Here is a 22221-nt window from a genome sequence, read left to right as displayed (position 1 = left end):
CTGGGAACAAGGCAGGACAACTTGTGGGGAACCAAGGGTTCTGTGGGGCTCCTCTGCTCTGCACACACCCAGGACACCTGCAGCAAAGAGCTCTGGAGCCTAAGAAGAGAAACCAGAGGGAAACAGCTGGAAAAGGTTTCATTGGGACCTTTCTTACCTGCTAACAGAAGTTGCCAAAATGAAAGGTTACCAAGCAGGGCCTGATCCCTGCTGCCAGCTCAGGGTTAGAAAGAAAGCAATACTTTGTTTCAGTGTTGGGTGTGTAGGGAATCACTTCCTTAACACCTGCACTCCCAGCAATCTGACTTACTAGTTTGTATCCATGGAACTAAGACATATTCAATACTTTGCTGAAACTCACAGGCTAAACATTACTCCACTTTATTTGACATCTTTAAACCTCTTCTCAGAATTTATTGACATCAGAGTAGGAGTGTCCTGTAGGTCCCTGGTGGTTGTTCAGGAGGAGACCCACAGGTTCAGGAGGAGACCCATGCAGAAAATAACTAAAAGACAACTGGGCTTGCAAAGCAAATTCATTCCATTAGCTGCAGTAGCAAATAATACATACCAACCCCTGGATACCAAAAATCCGCTGAGCGGGAGAAGGAGCAGGAGCGTGGTGCTCGGTAGGAGGCACAGGTAGGCAGTGCACTTCCAGGACATCCCCTGGATCAAAACGGTGTGCATCTCATCCTTCTCACCCCTCCACCCCAGACCAGGCCTTCTATCTCCTGCTCAGGAGTGGGATTTTCCCAGTTACAGCATCAGCTCACACACGGCCGGCGTGTGAGATGAGGCCACCATGGCTCACCATACTCCATGACTCCCTGCCAACAAGGGCTCCATGATGCATTGTTCCCCTTTCAAGGCTGAACTGCCCACCCACTGACCAATACATTCTTTCTCTTTCAAGGGTCAAGTTCCCCCCTTTAAACAATACACTTTTCTTCATTGTCTTGTCAACCTGCTCAAACATGGATCAAATATGGCAGGACCTCGGATCTTGGGTTTCCTACTGTCAGGATGATCCAAGTGTCCCTTTTCCCTGCCCGATGGTCAAAGGAAGAGTCGGAATTCTTTGGCTCTGATTCACAAGATTGTTCATTATCTAGTATCTAAAATATTTTCTCTCAGATTCACAGAGGTCTGATCTGCAGGTCTGTCAAGGGCACACTGCCCTGCCCTGAGGAATTGCTATCTCTTGATACTAAAAACTACATGTACTTTATTTACAGTTATTTTCCAATACCTATCACCTATGTTAGACTGCCTACTTCTACTCTAAACCAATCCAAGAGTGCCAGCACAACCCAGAACATGGACGTTAGGAAGGAGAAAGAAGAAGGACAGGGAACACCCAAATTCCTCCATCTTGGGAATCCAAGCCCCTGTTCTAAAAATCCCAAAATTCTACTTTTCACCCTGTGACAACTACTATTATGCTACTTCAACTTCTGTGACTTGGGATTCTTCGTACAAGGTTGTTAATTTGCTCCATGGCTTAAGATCAAAATCCCAAGTGTCTTTGGCTTCCTGACAGGATCTCCGAGCCCCCTGCCAGGGCTCGAGCCATCCAGGGCACCCAGAGGGATGTCCTGGGTTCTGACACTCCAACACGACTCCTCTTCCTCACATAGTCATTTAGGAAATATCTCAATCTTCAAATTCGCCTCTGCTAGTCAAGAGACTCCTAAAAACACTTTCTTCCCATTCAATGCATTCCAGCTATCTTCTTAGCAGGACCTCTCTCTTTATTCTCAAGGCTAAGATAGCCACTTGCACACATGAATCACTGCAATGGGGGAATACAGGGTTCAGCACTGCCCATTAAAGCTAAAGGAATTCACAAGACTAAGCCCTATTTGTTACACTTAACGCCTCTCCTTCCTTTTCTGGGAATCAAACACAAGCATTTCATGAATACACCCTGCAAGTGCTCTTGCTGAGTGACACCACATTGCTGTGTCAATAAAGCAGCTGGGACTCTGTCTCTTCACGCAAGGAAGGCCAATTCTTTATTCATATAACACATTTTTATACATTTTTCACAGCTCTCGTGTTCAATTCCAACTGGCTGGTAGTTTCCTTGACACACCATTCATTGCTTAGAATGTGTTTTTGTGTGTACATGCTAAGAGTTTCTCTTTAACTCAGGTGTTTCCATTTTTTCTGTGGACTCTCAGGGGACATATTTCTTGTTTATTACAGATGCAAACTGTTTTCTAACCACAACAGCTTGCTGTGTTAACTGCACTCATTCTTATGATTTTTCACATGGGAAGTTAGCTAGCTGCACATAGAAGACATAACAGGCCAGCTGGTAATTGAGCAGAGCAAGGCCTGATTTTATAAGGCCTTTCTTTCCTAATACCCCTACCTGTGTGCAACACATGGTGACTTTCTTTCAGAAATTAATCTGGAAAACACAGATTGCCTACTGAAATTATTCAGCTCTTTTCCAAATCAGTTCACTACTCAAGTACAACTTCAGGCACATCCCCAATTCCCTCTCTCCCAGCAGCTCAGAGCAGCATTGCACAGTGCTTGCTGTGCTCCAGAGAGCACAAAGCAGGCTGGCCTGGTGGCCCTGAATATTTCTGCAGAACACTCTGCATTTCACACCTTTGCTGTGGCTCAGGGCAGAACTGCAGGCCTGCAGGCGCTTCCTGGCAGAGCTGTGGGAGGCACTGGCTCCTGCAGATGGGAGCTGCCAAGCTGCCAGTGCCTCAGGCTGGCCTGGCTTGCCCTGGCAGAAGTGCCGTGCCTGAAGGACGCTGCCCTGTGCTCCAGCCTGCCCAGCAGCCCGGCTCCCTGCGCCGCTGCCCAGAGTGCTGCACACACTGCTGCCCTTTGCCAGGAGTCACAGGGCAGCCGGCAGAAGAGTAGGAATCCTCAGCCAGGCCACCGGCCCTTGGCTGCCCCTGGCCTTTCTCTGCTCCTGGGCAGACTCCAGACGGCCAATGCCTCCAGTCTGGGCTGTGCCCAGCACGGCTACGCTTCCCCTCGGGAGCAGCCAGCTGCCACCTGGGCTCTGAGAGCGGAGGATTCGCCCCCTGCCAGGAAGAGGCACCCAGGGCCCGGCTGCTGCCTCATGCAGCTCCAAGGGCCTCCTTCCAGCCTGCCTCTGCCCAGGCTCAGGCTGCTCCGGGCTCTGCCAGGCCTCTGCTGGGGCTGCACCCCGGCCAAGGCTGGGCCCGCTCTCACCTCACAGGCGCTGCCAGCTCTGCTTGTTTGTGCTTTTTCCCTGCCTATTCCTTGCAGGTCCCGCGAGGAGAGGATCTTGCCAGTCAGGACTCCTGGGCCCAGGCAGGAAAGGCGGAGCGGCAGGAGAGCACGGACAGAGTGCACGGCGCCCAGGAGTTCAGGTGTGTGTTGAGCTTTCTCGCTTTCTCTGAGCAGGGCTGGGCATTGCTGGGCTTTAGGAGGCCCAGTGTCAAAGAACAAATTTGGCTTTCTCCTTGTTGGACTTGCTCAGCACACACGGGGGAAGGCAGCCCAGGACAGGTCTGGCTGCTGAGCAACCTAGAGCACAGCTGCCTCCTGGGACTCACTCCTTAAACCTTGACAAAAAGCATTCCAAACTAGACCAGAGTAAAAGCAAGGGAGGATCAGGCTGGGCTTAAGGAGAGCAAAGCATTGACCTGCAAAGGCAGTCATGCAGCATAAGAAACATCTCAGAGAGCTTGTGCAGATTCCAGCCCTAGACATTCCGAAGCCCCAGCTGGATAGGGCCTTGAGCAGCCTGTCCAGATGCTGACCCCAAGTGCTTGGAACTGAAGCCTGGGCTAGAGGCTTCCTGGCATCTCTGCCAGCCTAACCCATCCTTTGATAATTGGATTGGAAAATCGTCCCCACCTCCTCCCCAAGCTATGGCTTGCAGGCTCTTTCCTTGTTTCACTAGTGAAAGCAAGAGTAATTGTGGCAGTACTCACCTAGACTTAGCAAGCATGTCTTAGCCAAAGAAGAACTTTTGCAAGTCCAGTATCCACTGTAATCAGAAAGGAGTGTAAGAGCTAGCAGGCAGGAAGCTGTAACTCAGCTGAGAGTACCTGAGCTTTCTGGAAGTGTTCTGTGGCTTCTGGAAGCTTGTTTGACTTCCTCAGTGGTGACTCCTTCACCTGCAGGAACAACAAAGAGAGATGCTAGTATAGGGACGGAATTGCAACATTCTCTTGAAGTGGAAGTAGAGGGCTGTTGGAAGCCCTGAGACTGCCTTGTGTGGGACATGCTATGCAGTCCTGGTCTTGCAAGGAGACTGTGTTGCAATTAAAGGCTTGTTTGTCTGTCTGCTTGCCGTAGGTGGAAGGAGTTGGCTGCATTTGAGAGAAAGCGCCACTCCTCACTGGAGAGGGCGTCTGAAGTGGCGGCAGCGACAGCGGAGGAATGGCAGCCTCAGAGGGATCTGCTGAAGGAAGCGGTTCCTCTGGCCGTGCCAAAGGTATGCTCACCTTGTTCCTAGGCAGCACTTGTGGGAGAGGGATTTGTCCTAGAAAGACCCCCCCAAATGCTGCTTCTGGCAGCAAGCTGAGACCGAGCCTGTGTGGTTGTTGTTGTTGTTGTTGTTCCTCTTGAAAAATGGTGCCCCCCCCCCCACTGCCAGGTTTTCCGCCGGCAGCGGCCAGCCCACAGGGGCCTGGAGAAGCTGCTGCAGGAGTTCTCCCGCCAAGGGCACACCCTGTCCCAGGTGTGCAGAGAGAAGGCAGTGCTGGCACAGGAGAACGCTGCCCTGGAAGCACGACTCGCAGCCACGGAGCGGGACCTGCGAGGCCTTTCAGAGCAGCTGGCAGAGGCCAGGTAAAGGCAGGGAGGAGACCCTGGGTGGAACATTACTGAAGGTCTGTAGTTACAAAGGTGGTGAGCATTATGCCAGGATTTACTGCCTGCTGTGTGCTCTCCAGATGTTTCTCAGACAGAGAAGCAAAGAGATACAAGCAAAAAGGGAAGGATACTGTGATGTGAATCTTACTTTTCTGCCAGCCCAAGCTCTCAAAGCTTTTTTTGGGTGCCTGCTTGGGACCCCTTGCACATTCCTGTGACAAGTGCAAAGCAAGCCAACTTGGCACTGAATTGAGGACCAGGGACACTGTGCAGATGTTTGCTGAAACCAGAAGTTTCCCTCTGGTTTTGCTTTCTCCTTCAGTGCATCTGACCATCAGTCTTTCCTTGCCAAGTTGTTTGACATGGGATTTTTGGAATTCAAGGCTCTTAGATGTGAATGTTGTGAGTAGGGTGCTGACGCTTCAGGTGAAGCTGGAGGGTCACGCTGAAAATCTTGAGAGCCTGCAGAGCTGACTCTTGTGAAGGATGGTGCAGAACCTAGAACTGCTTACAAAGAGCAGCAGCAGCAGAAGGGAAAGGTCTTGTGACTTCTTGACAGTGTCTGGGGATTCTTGCTGAGCACTGATTCTTGCCCACTTGTCCAGCCACCTCTGTAACCTGTCAAGGATCTATTTGGCTGGTCCTTCTTCCTTTTTAAAGAGTGCCCAGATATTTGGGCACTGCTGGCTTAGTTAGCCAAAAATAAAGGTAGCAAGTGGTCTTGTTCATCCAATTCCAGTCATTTAATTGGCCAGATATCTGTCCCTCCTCCTAGAGAGTTCTTGTGCAGATAGAAACCTACTTCTGGTTTCCTACTCATGCTGCTAGAAGCCAGAGGTTTTGCTATATGGTTTGGTGAATTCCTTTAGTCCCTTTTACTTAGAGAGTGCCTGGCCAACAAAGTACCTATACGTCCACTATGAATGGCATGAAGCATTGAGGAGTCAGCCAGGAGAGCCCTGTTCTGTCCTGCACCTGCAGAGTGACTTGGAAGTGCTGATGAGCTCAGGGCTGTGAGCAGAGGCTGGGCTTTTGTCCCTTTGCAGATACTTGGTGGGCACACCCGTGTGTGATAGGTCAGGCAACAGCAATTTCAGCTTTGGTTGCTGAGACCAAACTGAGCTGGGCTAGGTCATGAGAAAAGGCTGCCCAGTCACCTGGAGGGGCCTGCTTTGCTATGTAAAGTGGCAAAATAGTCCTGCTGTATCTGAGTTTCCATGCAAGCCATTTTGCATACTAAGGTGTAGGGATCTTAAGGACATCTTACTGCAGAGGCTGCCCCTGTGTGCCAGGAGCAATTGCTCTTCATCTTCACACCTTGTAGGTCAGAGAAGGAGAGCCTGCAAAGCAGCCTGCTGGAGGCTCAGCAGCACTTATGGGAGCTGGAGATGGCCAGGAGCCGTGTGGAAGCCCAAGTGCACAGGGCCAGGCAGGCCAAGGAGGCGATACTGGGTGAGAGCCTGGTGCGCTTTGTTTCTGCTGATGGCCCTGCCCAGTGCAGTGGCTGCGAAGGCAGCTCTGTGCGCAGGGCTTCTGAGCAGTGAAGCAGCTGAGGGCAGGTCCCTCCTTGCCTGAAACTGGAAGGGCTTAAGGCCAGCAGATTGCTCTGCTTGTGGAGTGTCTGACTGCTGCCGTGTGTCATGTTTGCAGAGGATGTGAGGGGCCTTCGTCGTGAGCTGCTGGCTGTAAGAGCTCTCAGCCAGCAGCAATGTGAAGACATGGCTGAACAGCTCCGCTGGGCACAAGAGCAGTGCTGCAAGGCTCTGAGACTCTGGCAATCTGCCCAGGAAGAGGAAAAAAGGAAGCTCATGCAAGAACTGGTAAGAAACAAGAGGCCCCTGAAGATTTCAGTCAGGATTGGTGGGCTGTCTCAGCAGAAGAGCAGCCTGAGTATGTGACATGGCCACAAGCATCTGCTGTAGGCCAGACGTTGCTGAGCCAGGCAGCAGGGGCCTTCAAGGGCTCATACTTGAAGGCCTGTGAAGAGCCAGAGGACAATGCTGGGACAGAATATGCATGCACAGGTTGAGGATGGGCATCAGCCAAGTTCCCCAGGAGGCTGGGTGGTCGCCACCCAAAGCATGGCAGCGAAGGGGCAGGATCTTGCCCACAGCCTTGTGCCATGCAGCAGGTGGCTGCTGACCTTGCTGCCAACTGCAGTCCCAGCAACTGGCTTCCTTGCTTTCTGTCCTCCCATGGTGGACAGATGTCTTTGGGCCTGAATCATATGCAAGAGGCCCCGTGTTGCTGGTATTTCAGCTGGTGGCCTGCCTTGTGACTGGATCATTGAGGCGCTGGCCTCATCCTCATCCTGCAGTCCATGTGCAGCTCTTCCTTGATGAAAGGGCAGGGGCAATGTGAGCACAGAGCCTCTGAGAACAGGCAGAAATGCTGAGGAGAGAGGGGCCAGAAAACAGGCAGCCATGAGCAGCCATGAGAGCAGGGAAGGAAGGTGGCATCTCCTTCCTTCCAGCTGCTGACACTCCCTCTACATTTTGGGTTAGAACAGCATTGCTGGAGGGCACAAAGTCATGACTCATGTGCACTTTCCAGGTGGGGGGGTTGGTGGAGGGATGAAGCTTCCATCTCTTTCTATGGGGAGCATTGCTTGGACTTCATCAGGAATTGTCTGTTCCACTCATCAGGAGAGACAACTGGAAGAGCAGCATGTGGAGGCACGGAAGCAGCTGGAGGAACGGGCAAACTTCCTGGCAGAGGTACAGAGGGAGCAGGAGAAAAGGCTGCTTGAGATGAAGGGGGAAATTGCCGTCATGCAAGCTGAAGAAGAAAAGCTACTAAGCAGAGGCAGTCAAGAGGCACAGAGTGTGGAAAGAGAGTTTGTGTGCTGTTTTGGACTCCTCTGGGCTCCTTATGGGCACTGCTTCCCTGGGCACTTTCTGTCTGGGTGGCATTGTCTCTCAGCTGGCCCCATAGAAATACGAGCATGAGAACAAAATGCTTTTGGAAAGCGAGAGCACATCAGTTTTGGTTGCCACACAAGTGGAGTGTGGGAAGTTTAAAGCCATCTTCTCTTCCTTTGTGTGCAGGTGCTGCAGGAAGAGCAGCGTCAGAAGGCTGCTGTCATCCACAAGGTGTACCAGCTGCAGAGAGAGCTGAAGCAAAGTGAGCAGCTGAGGCAGAGGCTGAATGAGCAGTGGCAGAAGGGGCAGGTGAGCCTGAGTAGGCAGGCAGCAGAGGGAAGGGCAGTGATGGGGGCAGGAACTGGAGATCTGAGGAAGGGGAGGCAAGGACTACTGCAGGCCCTGGAAGCACAGAGCCTGGCAGGCTCCAGTGCTGAGCAGCAGGAAAAAGAGCTGGGATGCAAGGGTTAGAGCTGGGTAGAGAAGCAGAAAGAAGTGGCTGAATAGAAGTGCTTTAGAGACTGGAAAAGAGGAAACCTGAGTGTGATAGCAGGTGCCAGTAAGATTTCTCTTGATGGAATATCAAGGTCATGCTGCAGGCTGAGCTGCAGGAAGCTGAGAGGAAGATGAGGGCAATGGAGAAGAGGCACCAAGAGGAAATGGAAAGGATGCACAAGGTCCTGCTGCAGTGCAGGCTGGCTGAAGAAAAGCAGGTGAGTGAAAGAGCAGGAGGCACTGCAGTCCTGCAACAAGTGGTCTCTGCCCTTGTTGCCTTTCCCGTGCAGAGCAGCAGTGGATGGGGGCAATGTCTCTGACTGCTGTGCTCTGTGGGCTCCATGGCAGCTGGACAGAAGGACACTTCCTGGGCTGCTGAATCTCAGCTGCTGCCCTGGGCAGCAGGGCTAGTGCTGTGGCCAGTGGGCCAGCAATCCTGTGAATGTATTTCTGCTGGCCTCTTAGTGCTCCCTTTGTTTTTTGAGGGGCTTGTTCAGGTGAGCATGGTGACCCACACAGATTCTGAGCAAGTTGTCCCTGTCCATGGTGACTGCAGTCCTCAGAACGGGCTGAAGTCTAAAGTTGCTCTTTCCCTTTCACACTCTCCTCTACGGCTGGCTGTGACAAGCTGTAGTCTCTGGCTGCTTGTGTGGGTTTGACTTGAGGAGGAAGAGTTGACAGCTCAGCCTGCAGCCTAGCACCAGTGCTGTTCCTAAGGGCTTGCCTTTGAAATGCTCTGTCTGGGGCATCTCTGCCAAGCACCTTTCTGACACAAACAAATTTCTTCTCCCAGGTGGACGCAGGATCTGCCATCGAAGCTGCTGGTGCAGCAGCATCCTGCCAAGAAGCCTCCTCTCCACAGCCTGAAAACCAGAGCATGAGCAGCTCGGCCCGCTCAAGCCAGGAGAGAGAGAAGCAGTTCCTGAAGCTGCTGAGTACGTCCTGGGGATTTCTTGTGTGACCGAGCAGTGTTTTATAGTGTGTGAGCCTCAGCATGGCCTGGAGCACATGTTCCTCCTGCCTTTGGTGTCAGACAGATATTGTGGATCTCTACAGAAGCCAGTGTTGTGCTTGGGGGCAGCCAGGCAGCACTTTGAGGCGTTCCTTTTGCCTTTGAGGGCAGCTGGGAGTGGGTGGGCTTTGCCTGAGCTTCCCTGTGCAGTGAAGACAAGAGCAGGGATTGTTTTGCAAGCAGCAGAAGGCTGCAACCCAGCCAATGACTCTGTGAAGGTGTGTGTGCTAGTCTGGCCAAACTGATGAGAACACTTGGCTTCCTGGATTCCCTTTAGACTCCTGACCTGTCACCAGTCATTGGAGACAAAATACTTCCCAGAACTTGATTGTCTGTGGGGCTGGTTTAATGCTGGTGTTGTTTTTATGACTGTTAGTACTTCTACTGTTCCTTCTACAGTTTGGGTTTGATAAGAATTCTACATTTTGGTTAGCCTGACCTTCTGGATGAGAACATCAGTTGATAGCACAAATAAGAGAGGAAGAGGTCTTTTCAATGTGCCCTAAAAGCTAAAATGTTACATTGTTAGAACAATCCTGAGGTATCAGAGAGGAAGAGTTGTTTCCAAAGTGCCCCAAAAGACGAAAACCACCACACTTTTTTTGACAATCCCTGTTTGATATTTTTGTTGTATGCCTAGGAAGATGCATGTATGCCTATGAAGTGATCAAAGAGACACATCCATGTGGCATTTCCAGATAGAACTGCCCTGCAGGCAATTCTCAGGAGGAAGCATGCAGCCCCTCTGCTGCGTATTCCTTCAGTACCAGGCACTTTGTCACTGCTAATGCCCAGCTGGTAAACACTCTTGGAATACTAAGCATTGGCCTCAATCCCTGCACAGATTCCTGCACGCGAGGAAAGCACACCAAGGCCTTGGTGACTCTGCAGTAGAGCTGAGTTGCTTCTTACAACTAGTAAGAGCTGCCAGTGCAGTGCTGTCAGAGACTAACGGGTCAGGCACAGAGCAGAGCCCAGTTTACTCAGTGTCTGCCATCAGCTGTTGGGACAAAAGGTGGATTGATTGACTCCTCCGTGGGTCTGAAGAGAAAGACAACCATGTTCTGCCTTGAGTGGGGTCAACAGCTTGTAACAGAGCTGGGTGTGCCTCTGGCTTCTTGACAGTGGCTGTCAGTGGCCGTTCGTGGGCTTTGCCAAGCTTTTTGTCATCCCGCCCTGCTACTGACAGCTGCTGTGCCTGCAGGGGCTGGAGCCTTCCTCAGCTGTGGGGTTGCAGCTGCCGCCCCGTTGCTGCAGCTTTGCCTGGGCTGGTGAGAGGATCAGCATCTCCTTTGTGCAGGTGTCTGTGTCACGGCAGCGCCCGAGGAGCGGCGCTGTCCTTGTGACCCGTCTGGGCTGTGCCCTTTGGGAAGATGGGGCACGTGGGTGCTGTTCACGGGGCCAAGGCCAGTGCCCGTGGCTGCTGCAGCCCAGGCTGAAGACCAGCACTTGTAGTTCTTCACTAAATGAGGAACGGGCAAAGTGGTCTTCAGAACTTAGCCTGCTCCTAAATAAAAGGGTTCTAATTCTTAGAGTCATTGTTCTTGGATGTAGCATGAGCTGCTGTTCTCTGAAAATGTCAAGGCATTCTTTAGGCAAACTGCTGAGAGGAAGGGAACATCCCCTCCTCTCCTGGAATTCACTTTGCAAGATTCTTTCTGCTCTGCAAAAAGCAGATGTTGATAAAAATTCATCCCAGATCCCAGGGTGCATTGAATCTTTGGAAGTATGTAATCTTGTGCTGAATCTCCCAAGAGAGTGTTTCTTCCCAAGAAAATGAAGGCTCCTGATTTTTCAGCCCTCCTTCCCATTTGTAGATGACAGCCGCTGGCCTTGGTGCCTGTTTATCTTCTGATTTCGGTCTGCTCTGATGGTTTTTCCATGGGCTTAGTTTCCCCTCAAGGCAACCCTGCAAAGGAGTGTGGGAGAATCAGACTCTGTGCAGAGCTGCCTGTTTTGCTGGGGCTGCTGTTGTTGTTCTTGTTGATGTTATCATTAGCTAAAAGACCACAAATTGCTCAGAGCCCCAGAGAGTGGAGCTGGGTTTCAGATCTCCTGCAAGCTCAATCTCTCTGTTTAGAACTTTGCTTCTTGCATTTTGTTTCTTTCAGGGTGTGTGGTGAGTGTGGAAGATCCAGAAAAGAAGTACACTGGATGGGAACATCTTGGCAGTGGGTGAGTGCAGCCAGGAGTACAGAACCACGGGCCAGGAGTTTTGGTGGTGCAATAGCATGTGGGGAGTCAGGCAAGCTGCAAGCATCTTCAGAGCCTGGCTCCAGATTGTCCCTGTCTCACTACTGAGGCAGTACAAGGCATCATCAAAGATGACTGGATGCTGACAATGTCTTGGCTGCCTCAAGGAGCAGGACCTGGAAGCCCTCCTGTCCCTCCAAGATGGGGCACCAGTTTGCCTATTTTCCCGGGAGACATGGTTTTGTATGATTCAAAGTAATATGGCCACACTCATGAAGGAAGGAAAACCTGAGAGAGCAGGTTTTGTGTGTTGTTTCCCACCAGACAGCTGTCAGATAACAGCTCTCAGTTGCATTTCTTAGTATGTTTCTGGAAACAATATTCAGTGGTCAGGAAAATAAGAAAGGCTGTGTGGCATTGCCTGAGTTTGGCAGGTAGGATGAAAAGAGAGCAGTGAGAAGGACCAGCAGCAGTGTGTGTTTCATTGCCTGGAAAGGCACGTCACAGGCACAGACACAAGAAGAAAAAGGCAAAGAAAACCTCCCCACATGCATAAGCTAGTGTGTACATTGGAGATTTCTAGCAGCCCTTTTTCTTCCTGTGGCAGCCAGCTTTTCTCTTGGACACTCTGCATGGCAGAGGGCTGCTGGGCTGCTGTGCCCTTGGCTGAAGAGTAGACAAAGCCCAGTGTTTTAGAGCCACTGCAGGCAGCACAGAGCTCCTGCCTGGGCTGCCTTTTGCTCCTCAGCACTGAACAACTTCTCTGCTCTTGCCACTGTTCTGATTCTAGGGGCTTTGGAGCTGTTTATAAGGCCTTCGACACTGCCACAGGACAAGCGGTGAGTGCCCATGCAGATCTTGCAGCTCTTGAGTGCTTTCCCTGTGATGTGATCTGTGGCCAGAGCTTTGGCCTGCCTGTCTTTGCTGCAGAGGCTGTTCTGCAGAAGCAGTCTGTCTAGAGGCAGGCTGCAAAATGCATTTGAGACAGACTTTGTCCTTCCTACCTACCTCAATGAATGCAAGGATGGCCGTGGTGTCTTTCAGAGGACACGCTAGCTTGGACTTACTGGATAAATGTGCATAGATTAGCTGATGGCAAGAGCCATCATTCCAGCCCAATTCCTCTTAAGCCCAGGATCAGACACAGATATTTTGTTTTCTATCACGTGATTCAGTTGGAAAATACAATGCAAGCCCTTCAGAAAGAGAGATCTTGTCTGGAGCACAGTTTTGCCTTTCAGTCCTAGGGAACCTAGTTCACATACACACACACCTACACACACAGAGACACGTGCACAGATGAATGAGAAGAAGTTGATGAAGAGCCTTAAATAATACAACCTTGTGTTGATCCTGTGTTCCACTAGAGAGATGCTCTCTGTTCTGACCAGGCATGGTGGTGTCTTGGAGAGTCTTGCTGCTCTTTGGGGCTAGAAGTTCCAAGTCCTGAATTCTCCTTTTTGACTCTCAGGAAATGCATTCCATCTTCCTTGATAGCAAGGAATTAGAGAAGGTAGTTCCTTATCCAGCTGCAGAGCTGTGCTCAGGAACTGCACTTGGAGGGAGGTCTTGGAGGCGTCCGAAAGCCCCAAGCCCTGTGCTTAGAACCTGGGGCACATCCATAGTGCACCACAGAAAGGGTTATTCATTTTTAAACCCATTCAATAATTTCAAGTCTAAAGATTGCTCTTCAAAGTTGCAAAAGCCAAACTGAAGAAGTGTGGATGTGCTGGGATTGTAACTTTACTTTGAGTCGCTTTGCAGTTCTTTTTTGGCAGCATTTTCCCCATCGTGTTTGTATGTGTTTACTCTGGCACACAATTGAATTGGCAGCCGTCTCTTCACAGGAGAAAAATGACTTTTGGCTTCCAAAGCGTGTGTAAATGATAATAGTAGTGCTAAACAAAGTCTGTTTGAGAAGTCTGTGGGTACAGAGGGTGGTGTTAGCGCTTTGTGGTTGATGCTTTAGAGTCCCTTTTTTCCGAGGTGACAAGGCATCCGGGCCCATGAGTGCCAGAGAAAGAGGCTCTGGTCATGTCTGTCCCTAAGAGCTTTTGATGTCATTGTAGGTGGCTGTAAAGGAACTTTATCTCCAGCACGAGGGCTGTGAGGGAATATTAAAAGAAATCCTGCTCATGAGAGAAAATAAGAACGCCAATATTGTCAGCTACTTAGAAAGGTAAGTAGTTCTGGTGATTTTCTGGGAATGTTCATTTCCATACTTGCAAGGCAAAGATTTAAAAGCTCTTTAGCCACTGGCAGAAAATGGATCTTTCAATGAACATCAATCCACTCCTGCACCAGGCATGGGAGGAGTTTGCATTCTGTCCCCATGAATGCTTCCTGACATAAACAGCTTGAAGATTGATCTCAGAAACCTGGCTCTCTTACTAAGCCAGCAGCCTGTATGTTCACTTGCCGCATGTGATTTTGCTGGTTTGGGGCATGATTTTTTCCAAGTGTTGGAGGAGAAAACATGCCAGAGATTATGTACCTTGTGCTGTTCCCACTATTTTCCATAGCCTTGCATGCCAAAAGACTAGGCTAGGAGACACATAATTTGCCAGGTCTGAAATTATTTTCCTGTTTGTGACTGTCCTTTCTGCAAGGTTTTCCAAAGGGTGTTGGCAGTGCTGCACACCCACTTGCCTTTAGTAAAAGCTGTGAAAACTGTGTCTCCTTGCTGCTGGAGGGAATGGTGCAATTTGTGTCTGAAGATGATGAAGCAGCTGCTGGGATGTGTCCACTTCCAGATTGATCTTTTTCCTCACTAAACCTCCTTTTTCCCCTGCTTGCCACCTAAGCCGTCTCCTTTTCCATGGATGTGCCTTCCTCCTTTAGGTGGCACAGATGGCAGTCACTGGCTAGCCTAGGTGGAGTGTGTCTTCATTTGATTGCATCTTCATTTACCAGTGACCTGGAAACAAAACTCAGCTGTAGTCTTTTCTTCCCCACAGCAATTCAGCTGTGCATGTTCAGCTCCATGCTGTTGCTTTCCTCTTGCAGCTACCTTGTGGATAAGGCTGTCCTGCTGGTGTTGGAATATATGGATGGAGGCTCCTTAGCTGATGTGGTCACCGTGAGAAGGATGGCTGTAGGACACATAGCAACAGTGTGTCGGGAGGTAAGGGGTCCTGCTTGTGCTTGGCATGGCTTGGACAAGGCTAGTCCTTTGAAAGCACTGCAAAGTGAGTGATTCCATGTTCAGAGCTTTCTTTCTTTGTTGCTCTTCTGCTTCAGAGAAGAAAGAGCATCTGGACTGAACTGCCTGCCAGTGTCCCTGCCCTTCCTGTACTCTGTTCTTCACTCTTATCCACCATCATTGAACTCTCTATCTCTTTTTCCTTTTTATTTTCTGTTCTGCACTTTGCCTCCCACAAGCCTTTGCCCAGAGCCTTTCTGCACTGCCTTCTTTGCCTGTAAGTGCAAAGGTGCTGCTGTGAGAGTTTTAAACCAGAGGCCAAGCCAAAGAGAGACTCATCTGTCACAGGTCTCCACTCCAAAGGATGGCATGGCACCCAGCATGGTGCTTGCTGCTGCAAACTGACAAAAGAGCTACTTCCAAGTCTGCTGTCGAGGCAGCCATAGAACCCTTGTCCTCCAGTCTCCTGCCCGACAGTGATCCCCTTGGTATTCAAGGCAGGGACGTTTTCCTCTTTTGGCAAACCATTGTTTGTCATCCGGACGGGGAGAGCGCATCCGCTGCAGCAGCGCTCATTCTGACTGGCTTTGCAGGGGACAGTCTGGAGCAACGACTGACTGATGCTTCCCCCTCCAATGCTAATATGCCTTCCCTTGGAAAGATCCTGCTCTCCTAGTGCTGCAGCAGCAAGCTCTTCCTCCTGCCAGCACTCACTGCTCCTTGGAGATCTGTGAATCTTCAGGAACAGCCTCCTTTTGCATGTGATGAAATCAGATCAGGCTAACTTTTGGCCTCCTGTTTCTTTTTCCCCTGGCAGTGCCTGCAAGGCCTGGCTTTCCTTCATGCCAAGCAGGTGATCCACAGAGACATCAAAAGTGACAACATCCTTCTGGGCCGGGATGGCTCCGTCAAGCTGGGTGGGTATTCCTGCTGAGGCGCAGCGCTGCGGGGAGGCGGTGTGGGGCTGCTTTGGAGAGGCTGCCGGGTGCCAGCAGTGGCTGCTGAGAGTGCAGGGAGCGCTGCGCAAGCCCAGGCCGCAGCTGGAAGGTGCTGAGTGGTCTAGAGAGCAACCAGGTATCCAGAGTAACTTTGGTTTGTGGGTGTTCCTTCCAAAGGGAGAGAGTTACAGTGTAAACGTTCAGGGCAATGAGGAAAAGCCAAGGTTTTGTGGGAATCCTGGGCGGGTTGTTAGCTGTGCAATTGCCCATGTCCTTGGCTGCAGCCCTGAGCAAGGAAAGCCCAGCTGCTTTTCCAGCTCCATTAAGCACTGCGTTCTGGGACTGAGAGTGAGGAACACTTTTCCTTGGTTTCCTACTTGAAGCAGTGTTTGTTTTCCTACTCAGCTGATTTTGGCCTCTGTGCTGTGCTCAGCCCTGAGCACAGGAAACGGAGGTCGATGGTCGGGACCACTTACTGGATGGCACCCGAGGTGGTGAGAAGAGAGCCTTACGGCCCCAAAGTGGACACCTGGTCCCTTGGGATTGTGGGAATAGAAATGGCCACAGGAGAGGCTCCTTATATGCAGGAGACCAGTGTCAAGGTAAGGTGCAACTGTGCTCAGATAGCCGTGTCCTTCTGCTCTCAGTCCATTAGAGAAAATCCCATTCCCACAGCTTGAAGTGCTTCCAGCAAGGGCCACTTCAAAAAAGGTTCCTGGGGCTCACATCAGCTGTCAAGGCAAGACCTGGTGCAGCTTGGAATAGCTGGGGCTGCACTGGGGCCTTTTTTCCTTTGGGAGACAAGGCTCATCTCTAAGCATCTGCTATGCAAGAAATTGCCACTGCAGACTGGAGTTTTAAAGATGGGGTTTAGGTGAGCCCTGAAGGGTATGGAAGAATCACGTAGAGTCTCATGTTTCCTTTTGCTTCAGGCCAGCTACCTGATAGGCAAGCAAGGGGTTCCAAATCTGCAGCAGCTCAGGCTACCCCCTGGCTTGTGTGAATTTCTGGGCTGCTGCCTGCAGATGGATGTGGACAGGCGAGGCTCTGCCAAGGAACTTCTGCAGGTACAAGGCAAAGCGGCTGCAGGCCAAACAGCTGTTCCCTGCCAGGGTTTGCTCCTCGGCCAAACTCCAGGGAATCAGATGGGCCCCCCACAGAGTAATCTCTGCTCTGGGTGCTTTTCAAATGAAAACTAAGTAGGATCTTGATTGCTGAGGTTAGAAGGGACCAGTGAAAGTCATCTAGCGCAAAACCCCAGCCACTGGCAAGGGCATCTTCAAGTAGATCAGGTTGTTCAGAGGGCCATCCAAGCGGAGCTTGAATGTTGCTGGGCTTGGGGCTCCTCCCAGCTCTCTGGGCAGCCCGTGCCAGTGTTCCAGCACTCTCCTCACAAACAGTTTCTTCCTCAGAGCCAATCTGAATTGAGTGTCTTTTAGCTTAAAGCCGTTCCCCCTTGTCCTCTTGCAATTGGCCCTGCTAAAAGAAATGTCCCCAACTTTCCTAGAAGCCCCTGAAACTATTGAACAGTCTCCTTGGGGCTTGCTCTTCTCCAGGCTAAACAAGCACAAGTCTCCAAGCCCTTCCTCAGAGGAGAGCTCCCACCTTCTGGTCATTTCTGTGTCCCTCTTTTGCTCTCAGGTGCTGTATTCAGGTTTGCCTGGTAGCAAAGGAACTGAAGTATTGCAATGCTGGGAATGGGGGCTTGAGGAACACAATGAAAGCAGTCCCTGCCAAGCGGTTTTAGATTGGTCTGTGGGAAGGGGGAGCTGGGGTGGAGCTCACTGTGAGCATCCGAGAGCACCCAGCTTGTCCCTCCTGGCCCACCCTTGGAGGTTTCTGCCAGCCAAACAGGCACATCTGTGCAGGATTTGTGCCAGCCCCATGTGCTGCCTGGCCCCATCAAGTAGATGAGAATTGCTGTGGCTTTGCTGCCAGGTTTGGTGGCAGACAAGGAGCTGGTGACCGGGCCACTTCCTTGGCTGTGCCTGCTGTGAAGGAAGATGCCAGCCAGCACAGGAGGGAGTGGGGTGTGCTGAGGCAGACACTGCTCTTCCTGCAAGCCAGAGCTGAGCACATCTGCACCCTGCTGCTTGTGTCCTTGCTCCTGGCTTGCTGCTGAAAACCTGCATGTCCAGAGCTCCTGAGAACAACACATGGGATCAACGTTTTTCAGAGCTCTTGGGAGTCTCTTGAGGGATGCTTTATGCCCCACATCTCTCTTGGACACTGAAAGAGCCCATATCTGTAGAAAAGAGGAGTTTGAATAAGTCTGTTGACTTTCCTGAAAGGAATAAATCCTTAGGACAGCAAGCAGCAATCCCACAGTTATAGGAGGACAAAAATCCCAGCAAGTGACGACACCATGAGGAATGGACTAGTGCAGTTCTGGGCTGTGTTTGCCTGTGACAGCAGCATGCTGGACATGAAGGCAGATGTGCTGCTGGTGCCCTCAGTCCCATGTCTGTGTATTTCTGGGTGCTGGAGGAATCCAGGTCGGCCCTGTTAGGAACTCAGTTTGGAAAAGAATGGTTCCTTTTTCCTTTGTCTCTTTTAATTTGGTTTGTTTTGTTTCTTTTTCCCTTTGGGCAGCATCCATTTCTGCAATCAGCGGAGCCTCTCTTAAGCCTCTTCTGACAGCCTGATTGCTGCCATCCCTGCAGCAAGGGAATGCAGGGAGCAAAGGAGATGACAAGGACCACTTCAGCACTGGAGAACAGAGCCTCTGAGAGCACGTAGGAATCCAGAGGAGAGAGGGGCCGGGAAAGAGGCAGCCATCAGATCAGGAAAGGAAGGTGACATCTCCTTTTGTCCCACCTGCTGATCCTCCTTCTGAATTTCTGGTTTGGACAGCATTTCTGGAAGGCACAGAGACACTACTGATGTGCATTTTCTGGTGGGGGGTGGTGTGAGGCATGAAGCTTCCACTGATTATTTGGTGAACTTGGATGGAACTTCATTGGAAGTGTCTTCCTCCCCTCACCAGGAGCTGGAAGGGCAGCATTTGGAGGCACAAGAGCTGCTGGCAGCATGGGCAAACTTCCTGGCAGAGGTAGAGAAGGAGCAGGAGAAAAGGCTGCTTGAGATGAAGCAGGAAGTTGCCACCATGCAAGCTGACCAAGAAGAGGTACGAAGCTGAGGCAGTCAAAAGGCAAAGGGTGTGAAAAGAGAGCTTGTGTGTTGTTTTGGACTGCTCTGCACTCCTTATGGGCACTGTTTCTCTGGGCTCTGTCTGTCTGGGTGGCTTTGTCTCCATGCTGGCCCTTGGTAAACAGTGCTGGAGAGACCTTTGTGCCATGAGGGAAAGGAGCGGTCAGGTGAGAGGCTACCAGAGTGCAGGTTTGAGGAAGGCAGGAATGGCACAGCAGGCCCAAAGAGAATGGGAAAGGCAGAGCTGTGTCTCAGAAGGAGGGAGGTGCCCCAGGAAGCTCCCTGCAGAGCCAGGCTGGAGCTGTGGGAGCGGGCTGGCTGTCAGGCTGCTGAGGAGGTGCCTGAAGCTGCTGAGTACGTCCTGTGTGTTCTTTGTCTGATGGAGCAGAGCATGGTGTGTGTGCCTCAGCATGGGCTGGAGCACATGTTCCTCCTGCCTTTGGTGTCAGACAGACATTTTGGATCCCTATAGAAGCCAGTGTTGTGCTTGGGGACAGCCAGGCAGCACTTTGGGGCATTCCTTTTGCCTTTGAGGGCAGCTGGGAGTGGGTGGGCTTTGCCTGAGCTTCCCTGTGCAGTGAAGACAAAAGCAGGGATTGTTTTGCAAGCAGCAGAAGGCTGCAACCCAGCCAGTGCCTCTGTGAAGGTGTGTGTGCTAGTCTGGCCAAACTGATGAGAACACTTGGCTTCCTGGATTCCCTTTAGACCTCTGACTTGTCACCAGCCATTGGAGACAAAATACTTCCAAGAAATTGATTGGCTGTGTGGCTGGTTTAATGCTGGTGTTGTTTTTATGACTGTTAGTACATCTATTACTCCTTCTACAGTTTGGGTTTGATAAGAATTCTACATTTTGGTTAGCCTGACATCCTTGAGGAGAACATCAGCTGACAGCACAAATGAGAGAGGACAAGGTCTTTTCAGTACGCCCTAAAAGTTAAAACATTACATTGTTAGAACAATCCCGAGCTATGAGAAAGGCATCTGTGGTTTTCTTTTCAAAATTAATCAGGTGTATCAGGCCTGGCAAGCATCCTTGGAACAAGTTGTTGTCTGTCCTACTACTGAATTTCAACTTGTAAGCAATTTACTGCTTGTAAATATTAATCTCATAGTGGTATGAAAGATTCATTCCAACGCCGAAGGAGTTTTTGTCATCCAATAAAAACCAGACCTTCAGGCCCAGAGGAGCAGAAGCATTGGTGTGAGAGTGTTGGCAAGTGGCATCTATTGTTCTCATTACCACTTCATCTTGGATTTGTATCATGAGCTTGATAAACCTCACACCTGCTGATTTGAGGGAGAAGGGAATGAAGAAGGTTTGACTCCCATCAGTGGCTTTAAGCATTTTAATGAGTTTTGGCTCCTGAGGAGCTGATGTGCTTTGGGTATTTCTTCTTGTAGTTTCTGACTTGTCTAGAGTTTGCTTTTGTGGCTTTGTTTCCTTTTGTGTGTTAGAAATGCCTCAGTTCCCAGCTCAGTGATGTAACTGCTGTCCACTAGAAGAATCAAATAGTATCATTGACTCTGCTTTACCGTTAGACAGACAAGAATGTAGCTCAAAAGTTCATTCATCTCCATAAATACATTCCTTTACAAAAATATTTTGCAGATGAATTTTTGCAGTCATATGTAACTCAATTAAGTTTTTCCTACAAAGGAAGAGATTATAATTTAGTTATGTGTCTTCTCTTCCTGAAGCTGCTGTGTTTGTTTTTCCTTTGACATTTGAAATGAGGGCACATAATTTCTAAATGTGCTCCACCTGCTCATGAAGGAAACCTCTACAATGTAAGCTATTAGTAACTAGAAATGGGCCACATAGAAATGTGTCAGATTCCCAGAGTTACCTGACTACATTCTCTTGATGCACATGAGCTTGAAAGCAGAAACTGTCAGTCCCAGAGCCACTGACTCAAAGCTTGTGTGTCTGTGTTTGTCATTTCCCTGTGCTTGGTGTCAAATTATATGTGTGTTTTATGGAATAGAAACATACTCAAATGTTCTCTTAGAGTTCACTCAGAGAAAAATGGTCTCATTTTTTCCTTTAGAAAATATGGAGCCATTGTCTCCTTGGAGCAACGCCAGCACTACAAGGATGACTTCAATGCAGAATATGAGGAATATCGGAATTTATATTTAAAGATTGACAAGACCATCAAGAAGTTCAGACATTTTCAGGAACAATGGAAGTCTCTGACTCCAGGCTCCAAAGCCCATCAGGTAAAGAAGGATAAAACCATGAAGACTGTGCTTCATCACAGCAGTGTTTTGGATTCCCTGGAGCTGCTCAGTGAGACAGAGGGAAACTGTGGAATTGGCATATATGCTCAGACACTGCTTGGGCTGGGTCTGATTTTGGCAAGACCCTGCCCAAAAGCCCCTGTTTGAGCTGTCTATGAAGAAACAGCTGTCTATGAGAGGTGTCCCAAGCAGAGTCTTAGAGCATGGGCTCCTTCTGTTGCCTATTGAGAGGCTAAATTACAGATCTTGGGTGATGCTGGGAGATGGAGATTTGTTTGGTAAACTTGCCAGAAGAGTGGTGGCTCACAGGGAAGAAAATCTCTATAGAGTCAGACTGAGTGTACTTTTAGTGTTTTACCAAAGTGTGCATTTTATGGTGCCAGTGAAACATTCTTCATGGTTTGTATTTGTTGGGGTTTTTTTTTTTTTTTTGAAGATGCCGCATCATTGAGTCCCAGCAGATTATCAGCAGTTACAACAGGTACGTGTGACACCAGACCTGCAGGGCCATGGCAACTGCTGAGTCTGCCTCAAGGCTTTTTTAAAGCAAAGGATATCAGATTCTAAACTCTGCAGAAGTGTTTGCATGCCCTGATTTTCTTTTGCTTTCTCCTTTACAGGGTAGCCCCAGCTACTCTGAAATAAGGAGCAGGTGCCAGTACCTCCACAAGAAGTTGGCCCATATTCAGAGCTGCATTTCTGAATTTGACCAGCAGTGAGTGGAGTACTGGCACCAGACATCTGCTTCAACAGAGGAACATCTTTGAACTCAGGATTTTTCACTTCAACGGAGGATTAGGATGTTTTGGATTATTTAAGTTAGTACAGAACCTTAGGCTATGTTAGCACTTTGGAGTAGATGATTTTTTAAAAATGTAGGATTAGTTCATAGAAGTTTAGTAATTTTAAGAAGTTGAAAGATGATAGTATTGAATATTAACAATAAAGAAATGTCACTATTGGTAATTCCATCTCTCAATGTTGATTGTATCATGTTTGGAGTGGCTTTTTGCTGGTGAATTCTTTTCTTCAAGACTTACGTTTGTCCATTGAAATAAATTGATCAGTAGAGGGTGGAATCCCACTACTTCTACTATGAAGTGCTCGTTTTAAGAAAATATTGCAGTTGGTGGAAATTCTTTATGATAAGTGTAGGGGTGGTTTTTGACCTTTCTTATTAATTCAAACTCTTTGCCAAAGTTGTCAAAGGCTTAGAAGTTTGGACAACCCTGTCCCCAAATGACCTCGTTTTGGAGGGTTACAGAGGAGTGCACATGGGCTGCTCTAAGCTGTCAGCTGAAGCAGCTCTCAGGACTGCTTGGAGATCATGGCCTCGCCTTCTCAGTGAGCCAGGGAAGATGCAGA

General features: G+C 49.8%; 2 protein-coding genes and 1 long non-coding RNA gene across 6 annotated transcripts in view; 2 read left to right on the top strand and 1 right to left on the bottom strand.

Annotated features, from left to right (window-relative positions):
• The window catches only part of LOC135289658 (TOG array regulator of axonemal microtubules protein 2-like), a 311721-nt gene that overhangs the window by 179132 nt on the left and 110368 nt on the right, over window positions 1-22221 (bottom strand). The window lies entirely within an intron of this gene.
• On the top strand, window positions 3202-4752 carry LOC135290168 (uncharacterized). The gene is made up of 3 exons (XR_010352868.1): window positions 3202-3368; window positions 4303-4441; window positions 4604-4752. It is a non-coding gene; the product is annotated as an uncharacterized LOC135290168 (long non-coding RNA).
• LOC135290156 (serine/threonine-protein kinase PAK 3-like) lies at window positions 5494-20784 on the top strand. Of its 4 annotated transcripts, XR_010352861.1 has the most exons (16): window positions 5494-6273; window positions 6472-6641; window positions 7467-7538; window positions 7869-7991; window positions 8270-8395; window positions 8971-9112; window positions 11301-11364; window positions 12173-12221; window positions 13452-13561; window positions 14389-14506; window positions 15342-15441; window positions 15868-16064; window positions 16395-16529; window positions 18055-18257; window positions 18449-18589; window positions 20664-20784. XR_010352861.1 is itself a non-coding variant. In XM_064404046.1 (14 exons), the coding sequence occupies exons 1-14, from the start codon at window positions 6210-6212 to the stop codon at window positions 18097-18099; spliced, it is 1515 nt and encodes a 504-aa protein (XP_064260116.1). In that variant the 5' UTR covers window positions 5494-6209; the 3' UTR covers window positions 18100-18842. The 4 variants fall into 4 exon arrangements, 1 of the variants encoding a protein (XP_064260116.1); XR_010352860.1 differs by having other exon boundaries at window positions 18055-18589; XR_010352863.1 differs by lacking the exon at window positions 16395-16529 and having other exon boundaries at window positions 18055-18589.

The sequence above is a fragment of the Passer domesticus genome, chromosome Z (assembly GCF_036417665.1).
Source record: "Passer domesticus isolate bPasDom1 chromosome Z, bPasDom1.hap1, whole genome shotgun sequence".
In the NCBI taxonomy this organism is placed as follows: Eukaryota; Metazoa; Chordata; class Aves; order Passeriformes; family Passeridae; genus Passer; species Passer domesticus.
The sequence above is the reverse complement of the archived record's forward strand: the minus strand, read 5'-3'. Positions and strand labels throughout refer to the sequence as shown.